Source organism: Eleginops maclovinus, chromosome 20 (genome assembly GCF_036324505.1).
Source record: "Eleginops maclovinus isolate JMC-PN-2008 ecotype Puerto Natales chromosome 20, JC_Emac_rtc_rv5, whole genome shotgun sequence".
Classification (NCBI taxonomy): domain Eukaryota; kingdom Metazoa; phylum Chordata; class Actinopteri; order Perciformes; family Eleginopidae; genus Eleginops; species Eleginops maclovinus.
In genome coordinates this window covers 3,153,000-3,173,606 of record NC_086368.1, presented here as the reverse complement: position 1 = coordinate 3,173,606, position 20,607 = coordinate 3,153,000, and the positions used below count along the sequence as shown (strand labels likewise).

Sequence of the window (20,607 nt, the reverse complement as noted above, 5' to 3'; positions counted from 1 at the left end):
TAGTTGCAGCCATATGTGTATAAAAAACAGTAGCAGGTTTATTGTAACATTTACATTAAAATTAGTTGTCTAATACAAGTCAGTAAGGATTCTGTTTGCCTTACCTGATAAAACTGGGGGTGGACAAAATAACACAAACACATATTTGTATAATACAAAACAGTTTAACAGCAGCACAAAATGATCACCGAGGAATGAACACTATCTAACGGTTTTATAAAAACGGAATATATATTAACCTGTTACAATGATACAACACTATAGTACAAAATAATATATCCTTTAGACAGGGGGCACTCTGCATTTAAAGTCCTTTAATGTGTGACTTGAACACATGAATACAGGACTGCGTACTTGTATTTTGAATGCAGTTTAGAATATTTCCTAGTTGTTCAGACAATAGACCCCGGCACTTTTTCCCTGTTGCAGTTCCTTTTCCAGTTCCAGTTTCTCGAAACAAACGTGCAGTTAAGAGATGTGGCATGGTCACATGCAAAGTGGAATTTACAATCCATACAAACACTATATTAAAGGCTACATATGTAAGAGTGCCAAGGCAGTCCCACACCCTGCCATGTCCAGACAAGTTTTGGATGGAATTGGACGTTTCCTTCCTTCCTCTGTACAGTCAGATTACAGAAAAATCAGCTCTGAAACACAAACACAGTCACACACAGAAAGTGCAAAAATATAATGAGCACCTTGGTGATTGATCAGACAGATTGTCTCTCTGCGCTGTAACCTTGGTGACCTGATGACTGAGATATGAGATAATAGAGTTAATATCCTGCCAATCATCATTCATCATACTTTGTTACCGGAAATGTGGGAGTTCTGGCGGTGCATGAACACAGGGACTCACGGAAGTGTAACTCAGGTTAAGGACAGTGAATGAACCCTTCATAGGGTCCGAGTTGACGCGAGGCTATGACGGAGTATCCACGTCCGTGTCCAACGGTCTGCGGTAACGCGCAGCTCCTGTCAGGCCGGCCAGAGACATCCGAGCCCGGTTCTTGACCCGGTGGAGCCTCATTAGGAAATCATCATTACCCACGATGTAAATTAGCGGGTTTATGGCGCTGTTCAGACTCGCCAGGAATCTGCCCACCTGATGCGCGATGTAGATGTTTCGGAAACTGGCGTAGCAAACCCCACTCTGTTTTAAAATCCTTGTGTTCAGGTTAACATTCCGAAATATGTGGTAGGGGATGAAACAGATTGAGAACAGAATCACCAAAACCATCACCAGTTTCACACACCGCTGCTTCAGCATAGGGTTGACGTTGGAGGAGTTTTTGACGAGAACCACAACGACGTGTCCATAACAGAGCAGAATGATAACCAGAGGAATGGCGAACCCTGTGACGGTCCAGCCGATGCTGTAAGGCATGTAGTCTTGGATCTGGTCGTTAGAGGTGGTGTCGTAACACGAGTTATTGGACTTTAAATCATTCTTTTTGAAAAATATATCAGGGAGGATCTGGATAATGACCAGCAGCCAGACCAGCGTGCTGACCGCCAGCGAGTGCCGGCTGCTGATCTTACCCATCACCCTCATGGGGTGAACGATGCCCAGATACCTGTAGATGCTGATGCAGGTGAGGAAACCGATGCTGCCGTAGAGGTTGAGGTTAAAACAGAAGCGGGTCACCTTGCAGAAAGGCTGGCCGAACTCCCAGCGGCTATCGTTCATATAATAGTGCACGAGGAAGGGCAGGGTGAACAGGTAAAGAAGGTCCGCCACCCCCAGGTTGAACATGAAGATATTAATGTTTCCAATTTTTTGCCAGCTGGTGCACACACTTCTCAGTCCCCAGATGTTGGACAGCGTCCCGACCACGAACACCGTGACAAACGCGGCTGGCAGGAAGGTGTGCGTAAAATCCAGGTTGATGCGCTCGCAAACTGCCTGCGAGTTATTCCCAGTCATCTCCCGAGTCCCCACTGGCAAAACAATCTCCATTCTTGAGTTTTCCAATGGACAAAAGCACAGCAGACAGTCGGCTCTCACAGAAACGTGTGCAAAACATAACTGAAGTAAATTCGAAAGCAAGAAGGTGCCCGCCCACTTCCCTGGCAGGAAACGGTGTGACGCATATTCAGATCCAAAAATCACACACACCAACAACACCGACCTGCGTTCCTGTGAGAGGATTTACACCAGGTGCCATTACAGAATATAACTGTTTTATATAAATAACACTTGACTTATTCCTATCAGAATTGTACAATGTCATGCTTCAGGTTCGGCCCTGGAAACACTCACACAGATAATTAACAAACACTGATTATGCAATGACATTAAAGGTGGATTGTGGACCATCATTAAACTCAAATGCAGATAACAGTGAGAGATAATCATCCATGAATGAAGCAATGTTTTCGGTTGAACACACATATTTATGGAGATAATTCCCTGCCATAACTATGCCAATCAATTCTGATTTAAAAAATATATATATATATTCTAAAAGAATATTTTATTTTAAAAAATCTGTTTCCATTTCATGCAACCAAGTGACTCAAAATCAACACAGCCTTGTAATACTTCCTGTATGAGCTGAACATCTCTCTGGTTGGATTCCAGTGTTATTTTTTATTCTGAATATTTTATTGAAAATATATACATATGTTTTTTAACAGCTTTAATAATAATAATACAATACAGAATTGCAATGCTGAGCTAGATGAGGACACGCCTCTTTTTTATTGGATTATAGTGTTTTTTAAAAAAACCTAGTGACTCCAAATCAATGCAGCATTCTAAAGCAACATTTGGAAGTGTAGGATACTTCTTTTAACAAGGTCAAAATCCATCCTAACATTTGAAATGAATACCCAGATTTAAAATAACAAATAATCACTAAGATATGTGAATGTGTATACATTTGATAAGTGTGGGACGCTGTGGGAGTAATGAGAGCATTGAGATCGAGAGTAAAGCAGGAGGGGAAAGGCAGTGCTGAGCGGTTTTTCTGTTCTGTTTGTGAACACACAACCCAAAGTGCTTGATCTTATTATCATATCGATTCAGGAACCTGTGGCTGCTACCGGCCATAGAGCAGACATAACGCAAATAATACATGAGACTATTAAAGAGCAGAGAAATGAAACAGCCCGGGGAGCAATCTGGATAGAAACAACTTTATAAATGTAAGATGTTTAAAAACATCTGGATACATTCTCACAGATATTTTCATATCTTGTTTTCGTGCAGCTAGTTTTAATGGCTTTGTATACTGCAAGGTAGCTTGTGAATTTACTCCAGGTGAACCAAAGTCTGATTTAAGGGCTGATTATATTTACCATCATTTATCCAGATCTGTAAAGTAACTAAAGGGATTTAATACAAGTAGTGGAGTAAAGGTACACCATTTACCTCTGAGTTGAAGTGGAGTAAAAGTACAAACTAGCAGTCAATTCAGATACTCATGTAAAGTGCCAGGGCAGGACAACACGGCCTGCTGTCGGGGGGGGCAGGCGGCAGTTGGAGGTGCTGCAGGAGCAGGACTGGATCATCATCACCTGCTGCAGAGTCAGCCTGTTTTGGGGACAACGGAAAACCATCCGCACTGTCCTGGTCAGGGAGGGGCTGCAGCAGTGCCACTCCGGACAGCTGGAGGGGCAGTAGCGGGGGCGGTAGGCTCTGGTGCTCCTACAGCCCTGATGCTCCAGCTGTACCGGCAGAGGGGAACTGTAGCTGCTTTCACAGCCCCCCGAACCCTGAAATATAAAAAGTTGTAAAGCTGTGGTTTGTCTCGTAACATGTCCAGTGACAAGTCATTGATACAGGGAACATTCCTATCTTAAATGATGGCACAACATTTGTAATTTAGATGTAATAGTCCTGAGCATGAAAGACTATTTATCTTTGACCAACACATGGTAGCTTTTGCTACAGCTTTACTCAACCTACTCTCCATAGGATCGCATACAGATGTCTATGGGGTCTACAGTTGGACCCTTCTTCAGCGGCTTGATATGACTTTCTTTTTAATGGCATAATCCTTGTGTTGTGATTGCTTTCTGCTGGTGTACCAGTTAGTCTTAAGTCTTTCTTTTGGCTTCTCTTGCTAACAGGAGCAATGATTTTCATAGTTGTATATATTTAGTACATCTTGTATTCAATGTTTACCTTTTTTGAGTTTAATAGACTGGACAAGCAAAATGTTCACTGCCTTAAATTCTGTGTTTATTTATATTGTGTATTCAATATATATGCTCTATTGATAATTATCCTTCATGATTGATATGGATTTATTCACTGTTTTGTATATTTAGTTTATCTTCTTCTGCTGTCATGTATAATCTTTATTGTTTTTTAATCTAATTTAGTTTGGTTTCTAATTGATGTGCAATGTCGTATCTGCATATCGCTGTGACAAAAAAAGAATTGGGTTCAATCAAGGTGTATCTTATGTTTTATCATTCGGATGTCAAAATGATGCACAGAAAACCACAATCTCACCCAAAGCCTTTGTAAACCATACCTGTTTTTTACTCTGAAATGTCTTAAAGTGTGTGGTGTTGCTGTACTGACCGGCTGCAGCCTGCGGAGCCCCGGCAGCAGAGTCTGGCACGGCCGGACCTGGCACAGTCTGGTCTCAGTCTGCAGGCGACAGGCCCAGTTCCTGTTTGTGCTACGGGTAGAGACACCGGGGCCACAGCTGTGGGAGCAGGGGCTCCAATCTGAGCTCCTGTGGATGCAGTTGGAGATGGAGCCAAACGACGGGCCGGACAGCCCACCCCTGGGCTCCTCTGCTGGAGGAAAATATTTTCTGTGTGCATCAAGCTGAAAGTTGTTTGGAGTCGGCAGCTTTGATGAGAGATTCAACACATATGGTCCCTGAAATGTTGTAAACTGCAGTGTTGCTAAGAATAGTGCTCACAGATGTTTGGTCTTCCTCACTGTTCCTTGGTATTGAAATCAGTTTACCTTGCCACAACACAAAAGCTGGTATTTGCCGGTGGGTCCATGTGTTCACATGCTGACCCGCCTTCACAGTTTCACAGGAAATAGCTGAAAATCATCCAACTGCTTCAGAGATTTTCTAAAGAGCTAGCAGGGATCAGATAGAAATGCCTCTGCGGCCTTCAAGGTTCCTCTGAGCAGTCAGCAGAGGGGGAAGTAATACTCAGATCTAGTACTTGAGTAAAAGTACAAGTACTCAGATATTGTACTTAAGTAAAAGTAGAAGTACTCAGATCTTGTACTTGAGTAAAAAGTACAAGTACTCAGATATTGTACTAAGTAAAGTAGAAGTACTCAGATCTTGTACTTGAGTAAAAGTAGAAGTACTCAGATCTTGTACTAGAGTAAAAGTAGAAGTACTCAGATCTTGTACTTCAGTAAAAGTAGAAGTACTCAGATCTTGTACTTGAGTAAAGTAGAAGCACCAGAGTGTAGGAATACTCTGTCACAGTAAAAGTCCTGCATTCAAAATGTTCCTCCAGTGAAAGTAGAAAGTACTCTCATCTAAATGTACTTAAAGTAGCGACAGTAAAAGTAGTCATTGTGTGATTGGTCCATTTCAGAATAACATCTCTGATATGTTTTATAATTATTGATCATTAAAGTGTTCTCAGAGCTGGTAAAGGGCTGTTTTTACCTCTGAATTGTAGTGGGGTAGAAGTAATAAGTAGCAAGAAATTGAAAGACACGAGTACAAGTACCTCAATATTGGTAAATGTACTTAGTGACTATACACCTCTGGCAGTCAGCCTTCTCCATCAGGTAGCACAACAGTATACCCAGAGAACTCAGGAACATAACATCCCTCCACTTTTTCTCCAAAATCTTCCAAACAGTGTTGACTGGAAAATCAAAGGAGTAGGGGTTATATGATTTTTTTCTAATTATGAGTGGATATCAGCTTTAATCTGTTCATTTCAATATGCTTTTGGATGTTTATGCATTGTACTTAATGTGCTTTATATGTGTTGTCATGGTACCTCAAATGTGTAAATGTTTTATGCTCTTGTGTTTCTTTTCTGTGCTGAAAATTAGCCTTACATGCTTAATAGGTCTCAAATATATATAAAAAACATGTCTCTGACGTGTTTTGCTCAAAATACCAAACAGATTATTGATTTTAGCATGTCCGCTATCCCTCTGTTTCAGCCCCGTTTCCAAAGTGCTGATTCTGTGACTGTCGCTTTAAATTTGAGCTGAGCTGAAGCTGACCACGCCCCTTTGGAGCATCATGATGAGAAACTCAGCTAAACGCTGCCGTGATTCAACCAACCCATATTATGTTCCAAACCACATCCAGCATTATTTCTGAAACACTTCTCAGTGTTTACCACTAGAACAGAGACATTATATATACAACAACTCTAAGTCCCTCCTGCAGACATCCTGCTGAACACACACACACACACACACACACACACACACACACACACACACACACACACACACACACACACACACACACACACACACACACAGAGGTGCTGCGGAGAGGATTCAGCTCGCGACTGTATATTGCGGAAGATAGGTTGGGACGTGTCACGTGGGCGGGACGTTGCCAGCAGTTCAATGAAAAGCCAGCCCACATTTCGGTTATGATGTCATCAGCTCATTTGTACCCCCCTTTTTTAGAGATGTGGGTAAGGAGGAAAAGAGAGAGGGTTCTATTTTCTGACACTTTGTGAGTCTCCTTACGACACCAGGGACACATATTTATGTATAAAAGACAGCAAAAAGTGCATTTTGCATAATAGGGGACCTTTAAGGTTAATTAACACTCCTGTGGTGTTCGGCTCAAATCTGACCATTTACTACTTCCATCAATCATAAATATTGTGTACGTATTTGTACATTTGCTTCAAGGCCTTATTATATCCTCCACAGTTGGCATTTAAACAGCTGATCAGCACTTTAATTGAATTTTGAGACACCCATGGTGTTCCTGGTCAGAAATGGCCGCCTTAGAAAATGAATGGGTAACCCTAGATTATGCTCATCAGATATTACATACCCACAAATCAACACAACGTTAATGTTGGAATATATTTTCAGTGCCTATGCTTTCACTGCAGTTATTCATGTAAACCAGCAGTCTGAGACATTGTTTACGGATTAAAAGGGTGTTAAACTAAATTTGGTGATGATAAATGTTTTTTGTATTAATGTAAGAGTAACTGACGGGTCAACTTTGACCTGGAACACCTAACTAAGGGGGGAGAAACGAACACCGGCTTTTCCTCTTTACTATGAATCTTAACAGACACACTTGCAGTTGTTCTTCTGATAGAATAAAAACAGGAACCCAGTCACCTGCAGATGGCTTTGAGGCGATGCTGTTGTCCAGGCCGTCACACACCCACTCCCTGCAGCAGCGGCCTGGCAGTCTGAGCAGCTGAGGGCGGGAGCATGTCTCAGCAGGCCTCTGCAGCTCATCGCTGCACAGGGGCACGCAGGTCACCCCTCCACCCAGGCAGTGGCAGAGCTGGGCACAGGAGGGTTGGAACACCTCCCCCTCCTCTAGCCTCCTGCCATCCAGCTCACAGCCCAAATGGTTTCTACCTGACCACAACAGAAGGAGGGGGGAAACCTTATGCGAAGAAAGTGCCACGCTTAATACATCCTTTCGGTGCCAAGTATGTAGTGAGTCAAGTGAACATGTGCAAACAGAGAACCTGCAGGAAACATGTTGGTAGTCATTTCCTGGAGCTTTAGCAAGAAAGTATTGGAAATATGGAAGAAATGAAACAGATACCTGCACAATAATGCAATCATTATTATCATGATGAACATAGCAGTAATCACAGTAGTTTTAGTGGTAGTAGTACTATCATTACTATCAGTAACAGCAGTGTAACTAGTGTTAACAGAGGTGGAAGAAGTAATTCAGATTATTTGCTTAAGTAAAAGTACCAATACTACAGTGTAAAAATACTTAGATACAAGTAAAGTCTGTATACTTAAAACAGACGCCTCAGATTGCTTATAATAAGGGGACATATGAAGGGTATATTTCAAGCTTGTTATGCAAATACTTTATGGGCCTAACTAAGATTTGTTTGAAAATGTTTTCAACTTTAATTGTCTGAATTTATTTGAAAATGTGGTTTATTAACACAATTTGTTCAGACAACACATGACAGTTCGATGACGCTATAGCAGTAATGAGCAGACCACAGAATAAAAGTGGCAGTTCTGATCCAAACTAATGTGTGTGAGTGTGTGCTTTCTTCGCACCGACACACTGTCCCGGCTCTCCAGGGAAGCTGGCGCTGTAGTCACACTGCAGGCCCCGGGAGGCATCACAGGGCAGCCAGGCGCTGCAGGCTTCGCCCCCCTGCCTGGCACACAGCTGGCAGCACCCACAGCTGTCTGACATCAGGGAGACACCCTCCGGGCAGCGTGGCATGCTGGGAGAGCACTGACATGGCCCAGTACACGGCTGGCAGCACACCTGGTGTGAAAGGAGTAACTAAGTACAGATACTCAAGTACTGTACTTAAGTACAATTTTGAGAGACTTGTACTTTACATGAGTATTTCCATTTATGCTACTTTTACTTTACTGAACTACAAGATCTGAGTACTTCTACTTTTTCAAGTACAATAGTCTCCCCCCTGTGGGAGAGAGCTACAGCTGCTGTTGATACTGTTGCTCTGCTGCCTGTTGTGCTACTGTAGGAGCTAATAAGCGCTCAGGGTATAAAAGTAGGAAACAATGTTTGTTCACTAAGTTTCCACCTAGAGTTTAAACACGTTTTGACCACACACACCCCGGTACACATTCACACACCTACACTTAGGGAAAGTTTGGCTGAACGGTGAAGAAAAAATATTGCTTCGCTGAAGATAATTGGTTTGTGCTGGAAGGGGTTTGTTTGGCATGAGGAGCCAGTGAAATTCCAGGGAACATTACCTTTGTTCACTGGAATTTCTTTCTTCTGAGGAAACAACATGGTGCTGTTGAGGGTTTCAAACATTTATTTTTGTTTGAGCAGCACACCACATTTTTCATACCACACTTTACTACATTGATGTCCTTCATGAACTGCCCCTTTAATTAAATTGTCATAAATCATCTTCCTTAAGACTGTTTTTTCCGTGGAACTCGGTGTGAATCATCTGTGTTCCTGCAACTTTTCACACCCAAGGTCAGGGGGAAGTTTTTTCTTCTCAGATTCTCAGATCATCAGCAGGCTAGGGGAGGACCAGATTACATGTCAAGGGTTTGCATTATCAGGATACAAAAAACCATATTCCCTTACAAAAGACATTTTCGGATTACTGTAACATTTCTAAGAGTTGGGGATTACTAGCAGGATTACAGTGTTATTAAAACCTAAAAAGAGCATCTAGTGTTTGTTGTAAAGGATCAGGTGTTCTCTTTCCTCTGTCAGCTGTTCTGTTCTGTAGGCTAATAGTAGTAATAATAGAGTTTATACGCCTACTGCCTGAATCTGCTTTATGGTTTCACTTTCTTTGGTTCATTTGTTCTGTTTTTAATTCAGCAGGTGAACCTATATGTTCATACAATAGTGTGTGTGAGCTTAACTGTGTATGCTAAACTAAAATAAACCACTCTCTATCAGTTCAGATTGTATTTCTGTTTTTTTAAACTGTAGTATGTGCTCATGTATATGCTTCATGCTTTTCCTATTAATAAAATCATTTCTGATTCTAACTATCTTGGTTTCGTCTTTTCTAAGGTCACATTGTTCTGTTATCTTACCTAATACACTTAAGTAAAAACATCTTATTGATATTTATTTTTCTTGGACTTATTTGCTTTGCATTTGATATTGAGGTAATCTAAAATTGACAGAAGTATACAGGTTACATTCCTTTATATATGAATTTTCAGATTAGGTTACTGATTACATTTTCTTTTAACAGGTAACTTGTAATTGTAACAGAATACATGTACAAAGCACCCCTCGCAACACTCAACAGACCTCACAATAGGATCCTTAAATTTGCTCTGACAGATTCCTCTGAGGGACAGCAGTACAAAACCTGGACTGATTTTCATATCATAGAATAGAGATACAGTAATTCTTGTATTTTTCCATGTCTAACATTGGCTCATTCCACATGGGGAATAGACACTGTTATTTATGAAGCATGTAACATCTTCTGGTATGGAAAGTGGACTGCTACTTGGAGAGGTCCCAGTTCACCTCCTAGGCACTGCTGTGGTGCCCTTGAGCAAGGCACCGGACACCTCCAATCCCCCCTCCCCATTGCTCCCGGGGCGCTGCACAATAGCTGCCCACTGCTCCTAGTACTAGGATGGGTTAAATGCAGAGGACAAATGTCACTGTGTGCTCTGCTGTGTGCATGTGTGTGACGAATAAAGAGGGGTTCATCCTCCGATTCTATCTATTTCTATCATACCAAACTAAACACTACACCAAAATCGTCCTAGAGATACCACACTGAAACTCCTGTTGTTAGTCAAGTACTGCTGTGTAGTAGTTGACTAACAACCCTTGTATATCGTGGAACTTCCATCATATAGTTATTCAGTCATATTAGTCATTGCCTCCAATAAACCTATATGTCATTGTGAAGACAACAGGGACATCCCCTACACCTACAAATTCTCTCTCTCTCACACACACACACACACACACACACACACACACACACACACACACACACACACACACACACACACACACACACACACACACACACACACACACACACACACACACACACACACACACACACACACACCATGTCATTCAGAGAATGAGCTTCTATAAAAGCACCTCAAGGTCATTGCTCATGCACCTGACAGAGGGTCTATTTTGTGGCTATTGATATGGTTTTACAGCGAGGATAATATTCTGTCTCGTTGGGCCTCACCTGAGTGATGATACACAGCAGCACAGAGCAAAGCAGCTGCCGGTGTGTTCGGTCCATGTCCCTCACCACTGCCTTCTGGGCTCCTTCTCTTGTTCTCCTCCCGCTCTGGAGAAGATGTATTTATTAAAACGGCCCACCTCCACTCATTTATATAGTCTCGGTTCTCATGTCACAGGCGGTGGACTGCAAAGTAAATAGTAACTGGAAAAGAATAAAACCTCCCAGGACCAGGACCGACTCTGCAGTAATCCTTTCCACTGTCACACTTTGTCCTGGATGATGCAATGTGCTGTGTAGCTATCAGCTTTTTGGTGGCCGAAGAAATAGAGCTAATTTAAAAGTTTGTAATCATTGATCATTTCCAAGTATTGTGTCATTCTATAAACATTTTTGTTGGCACAATTATCTTGACCTAATACTTTAAAGAGGACATATTGTGCTCATTTTCAGGATCATATCTGTATTTAGTGTCTCTACTGTGTCTCAATGCTTTGATGTTCAAAAAGATCTATTCAATGTGTTGGAGCGCTAGCCAGTAGAAGCGCAGGTGTTACATAGTGATGTCACTATGTTATGGAAATAAAAAAAGGCAATGCAGGCATCTAGGAAGGTGGGTGGGGGGTGGGGGTGTTAGAGGATATGGTAGAGAATCTCCCTCTGGAGGGAACACAGGAATGTAATCCTTTGCAGACCATATACAGGCACAAAAACCTACAGAACACACTACAGGAATGCAAAATAACTCGGTTTACAGATAATCAAATAATCATGAACCCCATAATACTAGCTGATTCGATAGTCAACATACCAACACAGAGAAAATATAAAAGAGTAAAGACTGTATATTTCCTCCACTAGTAAGTCACCACCGATCTGTCTGTTGTAGGGTTCTGTACAGTGGGTCAATCTGAGCTCTTTTGCTAATCCAGCCTATAATTTTATATTTACAATGGATCAGATGCATGTGTGTTGTGAAGCAAACATCGACAGAGGGTAACGGATAGCTGGTGAACACATTGGAGACAGATGAGTTTGTCAGATAATTTGACGGGTCACCAGGAACATGACTATTACTGGATGTTATTACCTACTGCCATTGTTTTTGAGTGTCAGAATTGTATGGTTCCCTCAAAAATGAGAAACTAGCAGAATGAAATGTCAGTTTACAATCCCACAGTGAAATGACACACATTACAGTACATACAGTGGCTTGCAAAAGTATTCACCCCCCTTGGCATTTTTCATGTTTTGTTGCCTCACAACCTGGAAGTAAAATGGATTGCTTGAGGGTTTGCATAATTTCATTTACAGAACATGCCTACAACTTTGAAGATGTGTTTTTTTATTTATTGTGAAGCAAAGAACAAAAAGGACAAAATAACAGAAAACCTCAGCGTGCATTCACCCCCCTAATGTCAGTACTTTGTAGAGCCACCTTTTGCGGCAATTACAGCTGCAAGTCGCTTTTGCAAAGTCTCTATGAGCTTGTCACATCTTGTCACTGGGATTTTTGCCCATTCCTCATGGCAACACTTCTCCAGCTCGTTGATGTTGAATGGTTTCCGCTTGTGAACAGCAGTCTTCAAGTCAAACCAGAGATTCTCAATTGGATTGAGGTCTGGGCTTTGACTAGGCCATTCCAACACATTTAAATTCTTCCGGTGAAACCATTCGAGTGTTTCTTTAGCAGTATGCTTCGAGTCATTGTCCTGCTGGAAGCTGAAACCTCCGTCCCAGTCTCAAGTCACAGGCAGACTGAAACAGGTTTTGCTCTAGAATATCCCTGAATTTAGCACCATCCATCTTTCCCTCGACTCAGACCAGTTTCCCAGTCCCTGCTGCTGAAAAACATCCCCACAGCATGATGCTGCCACCACCATGTTTCATGGGGATGGTGTTCTTGGGGTGATGGGATGTGTTGGGTTTCCGCCAGACATAGCGTTTCCCTTGGTGGCCGAAAAGTTCAATTTTAGTCTCATCTGAACAGAGCACCTTCTGCCATACATTTAGGGAGTCGGCCTCATGCCTTTTGGCAAACTCAAAACGTGCGTTGTTAGAGAATATTTTGTGTAAGCTTGTAAATCTTGAGCTCATTTGCATCTCTTCCTCTCTGTCCTCCTCTGACCTGGCTCTATGGTCTTGCAGGTGCTGTTATCTTCATTAAGGAGGGGCAGCCTGGGCTTTCGAAGCCTTGTTGTTCCTACAGTTGGTACAAGCTCAAGCTGACCTAAGATTGGCTTTATTGTTTAGGGACAGCTAGCTCCAGTTTATCTGGCCCACCATGCACCGGTAAACACCTTATCTCTGACCTAGATGACAGTTTAAGTTAATCCTATTGTTCGAGCTTGTTTAGTCTGACGTTTGAAGAATATTGATTACTCATTTGGAACTAGTTAAAACCTCTTCGTATTGTCGAGATCTTCAGAATTGGTTTGGCAACCACTGTGGCAACTCGTGTCTACAGTAAATGTCTTGTCAATTCTCCGGCCGCAACTCCGAATAAACCCAACAGTGTTTTGCCATCAAGTTCCTGCTCTCCAGCGTCTCTCTGTTTCGTCTCCATTGCTACAGAGTTTCCACCACAAGTTGGCGTTGTCGGCAGGATACCAACACATCATCAGAACTGGTAAGTGTGATTTCAAACTCTTGCTTTTGAACATTGCCTCGCCAGTATCTGTGATTGACGGTATCCTAAAAGTACCTCTATAGAATTGCTTTGTTTGATTTTGGCTACTGGACATTTGAGGCTTTCTAACGCCTAGGATGTCGGTGTCTGGGGACTCTGTCCTGGCTGAGTTCCTCTGGGTGTGCTGCGGGGGGCACACGTGCCTTTCACACACACACAGCTCCTGTTCAAACAAACCTTAATAAACAGAGTAAGATTAAGAGAAACTTCTGGTTGCAAAGACGGTTTATTAAACTAATGTTTATAAATCCCAAATGATGGTGGTTTCAGCGGTCAGCACACACAGTTTATGAGAAACAGCTTGAGATATCCACATATATCGCCTCCCTAGACACCGCTCCAGCTTTCAATTACGGAGGTGTGGGCAGACACTGTACCGACTCTGAAATACCTGGAAAGTGTCGTTGGGAGGGAGTGCACAGCCTGGGCCCAAACTCTTACTCACTCCACCACTCCCATACCTAGGGGGTCCAAAGGCACAGCCTGACTGTTTCCCGGCTCCTACTTGCTGGAGGGTTGGGCAGCTTGGGGGTGCAGAAATAAAATGATAGGCTAATTGGTTACTGGTGTGAGGTGGCATGCGAGTTTCTGAAATCAGGTGTGTTTCATCGTTGATTATGAACTTGATCTCTAGTGGATAGAGCTGGTCTGAGAAAGACTACAACTAACTGTGTGGTGCTGGATGGAAAGAGGACTGTGGGGTGATAGAAGTCTGTGTCTCCTGATCGGGGGGACATAGAACTCATTAGCGTGTAGGTTAATGTGGGTCGCAAGAGGATAAGCTGGTTATTGCTCTTGGATGCTCTTCTGGGACGGATCGAGTGTGAAAAATGGTGGTATCACACCTGGAGACCAACCCTGCCCCCTCTGAAACCCCTTACATGTGATCAAATTGAGTGAACTTGCTGACGCACTGTGGTTTATTGAGAGTTCATGTTGTTTGCCTGATTGTTTGTATCGGGGGTCTATGTTGGTTTGTCTAACCGCCGTCTCGTGCATGACTTGTAAGTACTAATAATAAATCAGTCCAGATGTAAGAAGAAAATTAGATTATATTGCTCTAAGAATCAGTTTTAAGATGTGAGTGTTGACTTTAAGGCCCTGTGAGGCTGTGAAGTTATGTTTGTGACCTTTTGTAAAGCCCTAGGCCCCGTCCTGCACCCTGAGGTCCTCAGAGGCATCAGTGCTGGTCCTGGTACGACCTGCCTGAGGAAACCAGGGTTGCAAAATCTGTCATATGTCCTAGCTCAATTTTATATTATTTTATTTTTCATTTGTTCTTAGTCTATATATTGTATGGTAATAATGATAGACTTTATGTATTGAACAGATTCCAAATCAAAGACGATGAAGACAGAACTAGATTCAGACAGAATAGGATTCAGTGTAGAAACATTTTGCCCTGTTGTGGCAGAATATAAAAACTTTGTTGATTATCTGTTCCAACTGGCCACTGGAATCAGATAATTAATATAAGTTAAAGTTCAATTAGTTTGAATATAGTTTAACATTCTATATTAAAATGCTTGAAATTGTTTCTCATATCAACACATTTGGTCGCCTTAGACTTTAATTTAATTCAAAGAGTTAATTATAATTCATCTTTGAGAATACTTTAAGTTTCCTGAAACCAATCTTAGAAAAAAAGAAAATAACTAAAGCTGTAAGCTCCCTTGTAAAAGCAAGGATCCATATATTCTAATATATGTACTTCAATATGTGTGTTTTTTGAGTGCAACATTTTAACAGTAGATCAAAATAAACGGCACCATATCAACAATTTATAACAACTAAAATAAAGTTACAAAGTGTAAGAAAGGCACTATATCAATGTTATGTTTCTGTTATTATTGTCATTAAATGAATTGACTAATTCTTGAAAAAGTCTAATCTTGCAATCTCTTAACAATAAGTAATTAAAGGATAAAGGTACATATATTGTTGTTATCCAATGGCCTCTCCTCCACAGGCCTAAACTTTTTATGAATCTTCCAAATCATAAGAGACAGAGATTAGCATCACTTTGTGTAGTGAGCCAAATACTTTTAAATGTTCTACTCAAACCAAATCTAATTCTAATAAAGAAAGTCATATCAAATGTAATTCATCATTTTACAGTCATGTTAAAAAGTGTACATTTTCCAACCCATGTTCCTCTTAGTTTAGTCTAAGCATCAAAGTGTTTTCATAATAGGCACTTCAAGTTCTTACAGCCGTCCCAAATGTTTTAACCTTGTGCGGACAAGCTGTTAAAAAAACAAAATACACACACACACACACACACACACACACACACACACACACACACACACACACACACACATACACACACACACACACACACACACACACACACACACACACACACACACACACACACACACACACGCACACACACCATCGTTTTCACATTCCTTAACGCTGGGTGTGTGTACGGTGTTGGGACTGCTGAACTTGTCTCCACATTCTTTAAATAAGTATTTACTTATCCACATTGATAATTGTTGTTTGCTTTGGAGTTTTAATTCAAAATGAATTCTTACATTAAATGGGGTAATAAAATAATATGAATAAATGACTTTTACATGATAATTGTGTTCAAAACATTAGACCTGTCCTCTCATCACAACTAGAGAAGTGTGCATGTTGAGGTGTTTTAACGCTCCTGTAATGAACCTATCCTTGTTGTCCCTTTCTCTGCAGAGCTGGTTCAGATGGTGTATTGATTAGATTCTGATTCGCACAAGTCCATTCTTTTGACTGACTTTAGTTCTAATGTTAATTTGAGTTTGACTTCAATCCATTAGTAATTCTTTATAGTGACTCTACATTTCTCAGGATGGTGGATTAGTGGTTCAACATTATTTTCTAATATCTTGATTTTACAAATAGTCCAAAGGTAAAGAGAGACATTCATGACCTTGTGTCCCTTTGTGTTAGTACGTGGATCCATTTTGTCTATGGCCTTGGACGGCTCCACTTCCCAGTAAGACATTCAGTTCTGCCCCTGCTAGGGTCTGGCTGAGTCACAGAGTTTCTATGCTGCTCTACTTGCAATGACATTCACCACAGAGGGTGACACTCCTGATCTATGCTTCCTCCAAAGACTCAGGAAGCACATGAACAATTCAGCCATTGATAATGTCCCACATGGGTCTGCTCCCCCCCACTGGGACATGAACTGAAAGCAGGACATCTGCTTTAAGGACTTGGAAGCTGCGCTCTCACATCAGCACCACGGGCATTTTGGTTCAGATACATGACTCTCGTTACCGCAGAGTGGTTTTATTTTTAAGGCTATTCACATTGCTATGCACAGGATGCCTGTTTGATGGTGAGCTGTTAAAAGCCCCTAATATTTCTTTGTATTGATAAAAATAGGCATAAGGTCAGGGGCCTCTTAATGTCTAGTTTTGATCTCACATTATAGACACTGCTTCCACCCAGTAAAATTGAAGATTGCATGAAAGCCAGGCTCCAGTACAACCATTGTGTTCAGCTCTAACATTTCAATTCATAGATTCTCATCTTACAAACACAATTAGCTCTTATTGTTTCCTATGGTTATGTCACCTTAAATGGAGTAATGCAAACTGGTTTTCAAATTTAGGGTTTTGATTTGGTTTGAAATTTCTCAGCAATGACCCCCGTCAGACACCCAATATCGTCCATGCTATGCCATCAGTAATAAGACAGATGTGAAGGGGATGCAGCTCTGCCTCCTGATATGCTCTGGTCTTTTTTTTGCATAATATTTGTTTCTCACCATTGAGTTTGTAACAAGCTGCACGCAGGTGATACTGAGGCTGCTCTATTGTACATTAGCTATCTATGTCATGCTTAAATCAACTCCTGAGTTATTATTTCATATGTCACACTGAGTAACATATGTAAGAAAAGGGAAAATCTATTTCCTGGTAAACTAATACTCTTTATCAAACGGTAAACGGTGATCTAATATAACATTTAGAATCTTTGAGAAGGGGGCGTATCCACAGGGACTAGCTCACCTTTAACTACAATAACATGTATCTTCTGTGGACTGATAGTATTTGATTCTTGCATGTTAAATGACTAACACAAAACTTTCTAAATAAGCATGTGCATGTGTCAGGAAGGCTCCCAAAGCAATCTGAGGGGCCTGTCCTCTCTGAATTCAATGATAATGTGCTGATCCAATTATTTGAGTTGTCATCTATCAGAAAACATCCCTATCAGGTGGGGTCCAGATAACCAGGACTGCTCTCAAGGCCAAGGGTGAGACAGGAAGGGTCCACACTGTCCAGGTGCAAAGAGCCCCTCCAGCCACCTGCAAGGAAGCACGATGCCGAGGCGAGATGAGAGGGGTTTGTTCTCTTCACATTCTGCTCGGTGGGCTCCAGCCTGCTGCAGGACGAGGTCGGGTTCGGAGGTCGGATTCGGAGGTCGGGTTCGGAGGCTTCTATAATACGAGGATCCATGTTTTCTTGGAGGAATATATTGTTTTGCCAATCTCTCCTATCATGGGGGGACACCTGGATGCGCCACGTGGAATACGCAGTGGCCCTGCTCTCACCATTGATAGCAGGAGGAATACAGGCGGATGAGCCTCTGTTTCACTGGAGGGGTCCACTACAGAGCTCATTGAATGAGCCACACTAAAGAGCAATTGGGGGGGGGGGTTGAAATAAGGCTTTCGTTCTGATGAAGAAGAGTTTTAATCAATCAGCACCTCAGTGCTAATCCACAGTGTCAGGATGCCTTTACACACCAGACACTCAGAAAGGTTTCCTAAAGAGAGGAGGAGAACAAGTCGGAGAGACTGTTTATTTTTCCAGCTCTCGTACAAAGATGAACTCTGAATTGAATAAACAGTTTCCAGAAGTACAATGAATGATTGTTTCTATATTTCCAATGACCAAACATAGTGGTTATTAATATATTTTGTCAGATCAGGTTACACTTTCAAAATAAAAATACATAAATAAACTGTTTTCTGATTATAGGATATTGAACGATAAGATATTTGCAATATTATCACAGATAATGTTAATATCATCTAAAAAATCTGACTTAACAACACAAACTAAAACTAATGTATGTATAATCATTTATATAACAATGACTCAGCATAATTGTTCCTCCAATTAGAGAATGATAATCTTAAAAATGGATATCCCATATTCAACATTAGATAAACACAAACCCTTTCAAAGTACCACAAGTACATTTTCGGCTATGTATGGCTAATCAAAAGTAATTGATTGAGTTAGTTTGGTACAGATCAGTTGTAGCATTTACAATGATACATGTATCTATGAATTCAAGTTTTAAGAATGCTTAATCCTTCCTTTCCAGGGTTTGCCTTTTCTTCTTGAGATTGTTAAACATGTTATTTAAATTATTTAACTTTTCCTTTTCAGATTTTGAAATAACATTGATTTGATAAACTTTGCTTCCTTGACTTTGACTAGAATGAAATAGCATTGATTTGATTTTTATTTTGAGCAAAATAAACATAATTGTAATCATAGGTGGAGTGGCACTTCAGCCTTACAATTTCTGCACTGATTGATTTTAACTGTTGCCTGAATTAAGTAATGTTAATGATATACTGACTAGTGTTCAGCTTACAACTGTAGCTCAGTTTTGATTTATAGATTTATAGCTTCAAAGTAAATAAATAAGTAAAACAATTAAGGATAATCTGATAAAGATAAGCGACAACAAATAATTAATGATAAAACTTATTAAAACTTTAAATGCTCATGTTGTTATGTCACTGTGAATTTCCTGTAGGTTTATCACTGTGCTTTAAAGAAGATGCTCCAGAACACTGTTGCAAGATGATTTGTATTGTGACTGGTGCAATGTGAAATATTGATTGTTTGCAACAATTTGTAGAATGCCAACAACCTTTCTGAAGAGTCTCATTTTTACAAGTCCACACAAATTTGAGATTACGGTTTATTAAGTTATCAAAATTGATAAAAAGAGAAGAACTGTTAGGGAATATTTTGTGTAAGCTTGTAAATCTTGAGCTCATTTACATCTCTTCTCTCTGTCCTCCTCTGACCTGGCTCTACGGCCTTGCAGGTGCTGTTATCTGCATTAAGGAGGGGCAGCCTGGGCTTCCAAAGCCTTGTTGTTCCCACAGTGGGTAAAAGCTCAAGCTGACCTAAGATTGGCTTTATTTAATCTATTGTTATGCCACGGTAAACACCTTATCTGTGAACTAGATGACAGTTTAAGTTAATCGTATTGTTCGAGCTTGTTTAGTCTGACGTTTGAATAATGTTGATTACTCATTTGGAACTAGTTAAAACTTCTTCGTATTGTCGAGATCTTCAGAATTGGTTTGGCAACCGCTGCGGCAACTCGTGTCTACAGTAAATATCTTGTCAATTCTCCGGCCATAACTTTGAATAAACCCAACAGTGTTTGCCATCAAGTTCCTGCTCTCCAGTGTCTCTCTGAGTTTTGTCTCCATTGCTTCAGAAGTTTCCACCACATGCCTTCTTATTTTTAACACTACGTAATGGTTTTCTGGCCATTCTTCCATAAAGCCCAGCTCTATGGAGTGTACGGCTTATTGTGGTCCTATGCACAGACACTCCAGTCTCTGCTGTGGAACTCTGCAGCTCCTTCAGGGTGACCTTTGGTCTCTCTGTTGCCTCTCTGATTAATGCCCTCCTTGCCCAGTCTGTGAGTTTTGGTGGGCGGCCCTGTCTTGGCAGGTTTGTTGTGGTCCCATGTTCTTTCCAGTTGAAGATTATGGATTTGACGGTGCTCCGGGGGATCATCAAAGATGTGGATATTTGTTATAACCCAACCCTGACTTGTATTTCTCAATAACTTTGTCCCTGACTTGTTTGGAGAGCTCCTTGTTCTTCTTGGTTTGATGTCTCTTGCTTAGTGGTGTTGCAGCCTATGGGGCCTTGCAGACAAGGTGTTTATACTGACAGATCATGTGACACTTAGATTGCACACAGGTAGACTTCATTTCACTAATTATGTGGCTTCTGAAGGTAATTGGTTGCCCCAGAACTTTTTAGGGGCTTCATAGCAAAGGGGGTGAATACATATGCACATGCCAATGTTCA

The 20,607-nt window shown here is 41.2% G+C and overlaps 2 protein-coding genes and 1 long non-coding RNA gene across 4 annotated transcripts; 1 reads left to right on the top strand and 2 right to left on the bottom strand.

Moving 5' to 3' along the window:
• Positions 1 to 14: 14 nt before the first annotated feature.
• LOC134882276 (P2Y purinoceptor 1-like) lies at positions 15 to 2,132 on the bottom strand. The gene has a single exon (XM_063909901.1). The coding sequence runs from the start codon at positions 1,961 to 1,963 to the stop codon at positions 926 to 928; it is 1,038 nt and encodes a 345-aa protein (XP_063765971.1). The 5' UTR covers positions 1,964 to 2,132; the 3' UTR covers positions 15 to 925.
• Positions 2,133 to 3,130: 998 nt separating this feature from the next.
• LOC134883421 (CCN family member 5-like) lies at positions 3,131 to 10,928 on the bottom strand. Its single transcript, XM_063911782.1, has 5 exons — positions 10,840 to 10,928; positions 8,207 to 8,423; positions 7,283 to 7,531; positions 4,541 to 4,758; positions 3,131 to 3,723 (listed from the first exon to the last, which is right to left on the bottom strand). Exons 1-5 carry the CDS (start codon positions 10,894 to 10,896, stop codon positions 3,430 to 3,432), a joined length of 1,035 nt encoding a protein of 344 aa, XP_063767852.1. The 5' UTR covers positions 10,897 to 10,928; the 3' UTR covers positions 3,131 to 3,429.
• Positions 10,929 to 13,251: 2,323 nt separating this feature from the next.
• On the top strand, positions 13,252 to 19,955 carry LOC134882337 (uncharacterized). Of its 2 annotated transcripts, none has more exons than XR_010168144.1 (2): positions 13,252 to 13,465; positions 17,744 to 19,955. It is a non-coding gene; the product is annotated as an uncharacterized LOC134882337 (long non-coding RNA). The 2 variants fall into 2 exon arrangements; XR_010168145.1 differs by having other exon boundaries at positions 17,728 to 19,955.
• Positions 19,956 to 20,607: the final 652 nt, after the last annotated feature.

Excerpts from the sequence above, each read along its gene's own strand:
- LOC134882276 (XM_063909901.1), bottom strand. The coding sequence starts at position 1,963 with ATGGAGATTGTTTTGCCAGTGGGGACTCGGGAGATGACTGGGAATAAC.
- LOC134883421 (XM_063911782.1), bottom strand. The coding sequence starts at position 10,896 with ATGGACCGAACACACCGGCAGCTGCTTTGCTCTGTGCTGCTGTGTATC. Across the intron at positions 7,532-8,206 it reads AGAGCCGGGACAGTGTGTCG|GTAGAAACCATTTGGGCTGT; the intron begins GTGCGAAGAAAG and ends TGTTGTGGTCAG. Across the intron at positions 3,724-4,540 it reads GGCTCCGCAGGCTGCAGCCG|GGTTCGGGGGGCTGTGAAAG; the intron begins GTCAGTACAGCA and ends TTTATATTTCAG.